This window comes from Drosophila subpulchrella, chromosome 2R (assembly GCF_014743375.2).
Source record: "Drosophila subpulchrella strain 33 F10 #4 breed RU33 chromosome 2R, RU_Dsub_v1.1 Primary Assembly, whole genome shotgun sequence".
Classification (NCBI taxonomy): domain Eukaryota; kingdom Metazoa; phylum Arthropoda; class Insecta; order Diptera; family Drosophilidae; genus Drosophila; species Drosophila subpulchrella.
The window spans coordinates 21,857,155-21,861,647 of NC_050611.1; the positions used below are offsets into that span (position 1 = coordinate 21,857,155).

Genomic DNA, 4,493 nt, shown 5'->3' on the forward strand with positions numbered 1-4,493 from the left:
TGTTCAATAGATACAGATTCATCATTCCCGCTGACACACGATCCATATCGGTATCTGCATCTGAGGCGGTGCCGGCTTCGGCGACTTTGCCAATCGAACAGTAGCAGTTTCAGTTGTCAAACGATTTGAGCGATTGCCTCGCGGCGAAGCCACACACAGAGCGTGGCGGCCAACCAGACAATAGACCCACAATTATTGCCAAATGGCACACATTCAGCGTCGCACCCACGCCAAAAGTATCTCACAGATACACACATGCTCGCTCGGCGAGTATCTCGACAATTGCCCTATCCAACAGCAGTGGCAACAACTTTGTCTACATTGTTCACGTCCACAGCCTTGCCTTGGATATGATGCCGCATAATTTCAATGCTCGCACACGCGGCGTATACGCAACATGGCCAAAACCTCTTTGATTTTGACCGCCAGCTCGTAGCTTGGCACTCTCAGAAAATTAACCAAAAGTCATGCACTCGGAAATGGAGTTTACTTTCCTTCTTTTCTTCCTTTTTGCCCGTGCGAAAATGTTTTTGTCAGCTTCCCACTCGGCCACACATATTAGTGGTCGTTCCCAGTCTCTTTTTCTCATGAATATTAATTTTGGAAGTTGTTTTGGAGATGTGGATGGAGATGGGGTTCTTTCTAATTAGTGTAGGCAAACAGCGGCTGTTGGATTGCTGCAGTAATTGAATCACAGCTGCGAAATGAACTTTTAATGAAGCGTGTCCCTGAGTTGTAGCTGGACCATTGTACCCGAACAGTCAAGAGCTCTTCCAGTCCCAATATAACTGCCTTTAAGGCACTTGTCCTTCCAGTTGAAAGCAGCGTCATCAGAAAGAATCGAACTTGTTTGAAAAGGAAAATCCTGCCACAGACTGAGCCAGACACGTGTACCCGACCTGAGTCCCCCATTTAGCAAGGCCATTGATTTGGCGAGGGCGTCTTTTAGCCAGATAGGAATGCAAGTTATATGCGCTCCATGGCTGTCTATGCCGAGTTCAAGGTGGAACGGGAGGCGAGGTCTGAACGTCACGCACCTGGAGGGCTTAGTAACTTTTTGCATTCTGTTTTCCTCTCCCATTCATTGGACGCAAGAAAAGTGTTTGCTTTCCTACGGGTTTCATAATGGAAATCTATTTTTGCGTCGCACAGAAATATGGTTTCCGGAAAACAGTTTATTTGAGGCGGCGGTGGAAATCGTGTTTACAAAATGATTATGGTATGCGCAATCAGGGTGGACTTAGGGCCTCCCACCCATATCAAACCTCAGATCCAGGCCCCAGGCGCGTAACTCCAAATCAAGCGCATATAAAATAAACAATCATAAGTGCAGCCTAAGCCCACTCGGGGTTTTCCAAGAGTCAAAAGTCCGTCTGGGAAGGGTACGAAATTCAATTCCGAATTCAATTCGGTTTTCTATGGGCGGAGCTAAGTAAAATTGCAGCCATGCTATGGAAACTCACTGGGTTCTCTCTCTCGTTTCTGGTTTCACGGCACTGCTCTAGCATACGGGCCAGGGTGGGCAGCTGCTCCGCTCTAACTACCACCAGCGCTCTCCGGCGATCGCCGCCTCTCGCTCTGCCGGCCTGCACTTCCACCCTCGCCCGCACTGCCTCTCCGCCGACGAAAACCCGTTTTCTTGGCTCTGAGAATCTCACGGATTCGTTTTAGTCTTGTGGCTGACCGTTTCAAAATCAGTTTCGAGCTGTCAAGCAAACGAGCAGCATCACCATTCCCTGCGCACTCGCCTCAGCAGAATCGATAGCTATTTACTCCGAGAACATTCTAACTCTGTGAACTGTCGGTGGGCCCTGAGAAGATCTTAGTCCACAAAGCGTTGACAATTCCACGGAACATCTCCCCAACGGATTACTGAAGAAGACATGGCTGTTTCGGCTCTCAACATGACACCCTACTTTGCTGGATATCCCTTCCAAGGTAAGCACCGACCGTAGATCGCAGATCATAGATAGTGGATCACAGACCACAACGAGCACTACCAATTACCACAATTACGAGTACAAAACGCCAGACTCGGACATAGGAAAGTGCTGGCTCATCATTTGGGGCAGCGCTTTCGCCCGCTGTTTTCAAACGAGAGATCATTACCCGTTCGGCAGCGTGATCAGCTTTTTGACTTATTGATTGTGATCGCCAACTCGGCCGGCCAGTCCCAGAGCCAGCCGGGCTTCCAGTGCGGACTTTGCAGACTTTTTGGCGCGACCAGGTCTTGCCAGCTCATGTCTCGTCTCATGGCTCTGACTCGTCTCCTTCCCTGGCGGCTTTGTGGCGCTGGACTTTGATCTTGAATCGGCTCAGTGTCTGCGCTGGGGCTCGGGGTCTTGTGTATCACGTAGCTGGGCAACGTCAGCGCCCCAAACAACAGACCCTGCACATGGACTGGGATTTTATTTCTCTTTTCGGCTGTTTTGGGGCCGCCTTTCATACGTACACACTTGTATTAGCTGGCACAGCTGGGCGTCTGCAGCGCTTACGGATTATTAGTTTGATTTGATTGCATGGGCCAAACGGGGATGCAGCTGCGTTCCCCGGCGAGATCGGAATTTTTCCACCGCCACCGATGCGTCGGCGAGAGACTTTCCATTCTCTCGCAAAGACCTACGCAAATTGCCAATTTGCGTTTTGTTGTGTCTACAAATGGCCATCGAATCGTTTGTGCTGATCTGCAACAAAAGATCGTGCGAATTGATCCCTGGCTTATCCTGCTTAGTCCATTTCGAGTGCAATGCAGTGAAGGGGTCACTGCTGGCTAACTAGATTACTTGCTTTCGCTCAATCGAGCACAGAAAAAGTTAATTGAAAGGTCGATCCCGAAAAAAGGCCACTAGCAAACCTACTTTTTGTAATAGGATCAGACTTCCATGGATGGACTTAAAGAACAAAAGATGGCTTGCAAATTTACTTATCATTCCCTCTTTTCTTTTGCTTATAGGACAAGGTCGCGTCAACCAACTTGGCGGCGTCTTCATCAACGGGCGTCCGTTGCCCAACCACATCCGTCGGCAAATCGTGGAGATGGCGGCCGCTGGGGTCCGTCCCTGCGTCATCTCGCGCCAGCTGCGCGTCTCTCACGGCTGCGTCTCGAAGATTCTGAACCGCTTCCAGGAGACAGGCTCCATCCGCCCGGGAGTGATCGGCGGCAGCAAGCCCCGAGTGGCCACGCCCGACATTGAGTCCAGGATCGAGGAACTGAAGCAGTCACAGCCCGGCATCTTCAGCTGGGAAATCCGCGCCAAACTGATTGAGGCCGGAGTCTGTGACAAGCAGAGTGCCCCGTCGGTGAGCTCTATTTCACGCCTTCTGCGTGGATCCTCCGGATCGGGAACCTCCCACAGCATCGATGGCATCCTCGGCGGAGGAGCTGGCTCAGCAGGAAGCGAGGATGAGAGCGAGGACGACGCTGAGCCCAGTGTGCAGCTGAAGAGGAAGCAGAGGCGCTCCCGCACCACCTTCTCCAACGACCAGATCGACGCCCTCGAGCGCATCTTTGCCCGTACTCAGTATCCCGACGTCTACACCCGCGAGGAGCTGGCCCAGAGCACCGGACTGACCGAGGCCCGCGTCCAAGTCTGGTTCTCCAACCGCCGTGCACGTCTACGCAAGCAGCTGAACACCCAGCAGGTGCCCAGTTTCGCCCCCACTGCCGCTTCCTACGGCGCCACTGCCACCGCCAGCTCCGCCCCTGCTCCCAACATGGGCATGAGTCTGTACGGTTCCCAGACCTGGCCGACATCGGGAGCTACCTATGAGAATCACGCCGGCTACGGTGGCTCGGTGGCGTCCATGTCCCCGGCCAGCAGTACCTCTGGTAGCAGCTCCGCCGCCCACAGTCCCGTGCAGACACAAGCCCAGCAGCCCGCAGCCGGAAACGAGTTCATAAACTCCGCCTACGGCGTGGGATCGACCAGTGCTGCCTACCCATCCACTGGAACAGCTGCCTACTCCATGCCCCCGACTGCTGCCACATCTGCGGAGCATCTCCGATCCCAGTTTGCATCCGCCGCTGCCTCCGGCTCTCACCACCCCTCCTCCTGGGACAGCTACAACTTCGCTGGATCCTTCTTCCCACCCACTGCTGCCGCAGGCAACCACATTGGCGGCTACCATCATCAGGTCGACCAGAAGAGCTCAATGATGACCAGTGCTCCCGCCTATCCCTACTTCGGTTTCTAATCCGATACTAAGTTATCTCTCTCAACGTTTGACTATTAATCTCGTAATGTAACTAGCCATAAGTCGACATTTAAAGACCCTAAGACTGTTTAAAATTATTTTAAATCGTACTTTAAGAAGCAAGTTCTTGGTATATATAAGATAAGAGAGCGATGATCAAAACAATAAAAATTGAAATTTAAAATGAAATAATCTGAATTGGGTTTTCTTGGAAGAAGTTGGTATAAATACATATACATAAAAAAAGTTTCTTAACAGTACTACAAACTGTATAAATGTATGGAAATGTTGAATATTAT

At 51.4% G+C, this 4,493-nt stretch overlaps 1 protein-coding gene across 1 annotated transcript; it reads left to right on the forward strand.

Annotated features, from left to right (window-relative positions):
• Positions 1-1,733: 1,733 nt before the first annotated feature.
• On the forward strand, positions 1,734-4,202 carry LOC119550537 (protein gooseberry). Its single transcript, XM_037859259.1, has 2 exons — positions 1,734-1,938; positions 2,954-4,202. Exons 1-2 carry the CDS (start codon positions 1,884-1,886, stop codon positions 4,192-4,194), a joined length of 1,296 nt encoding a protein of 431 aa, XP_037715187.1. The 5' UTR covers positions 1,734-1,883; the 3' UTR covers positions 4,195-4,202.
• The last annotated feature ends 291 nt before the right edge of the window (positions 4,203-4,493 follow it).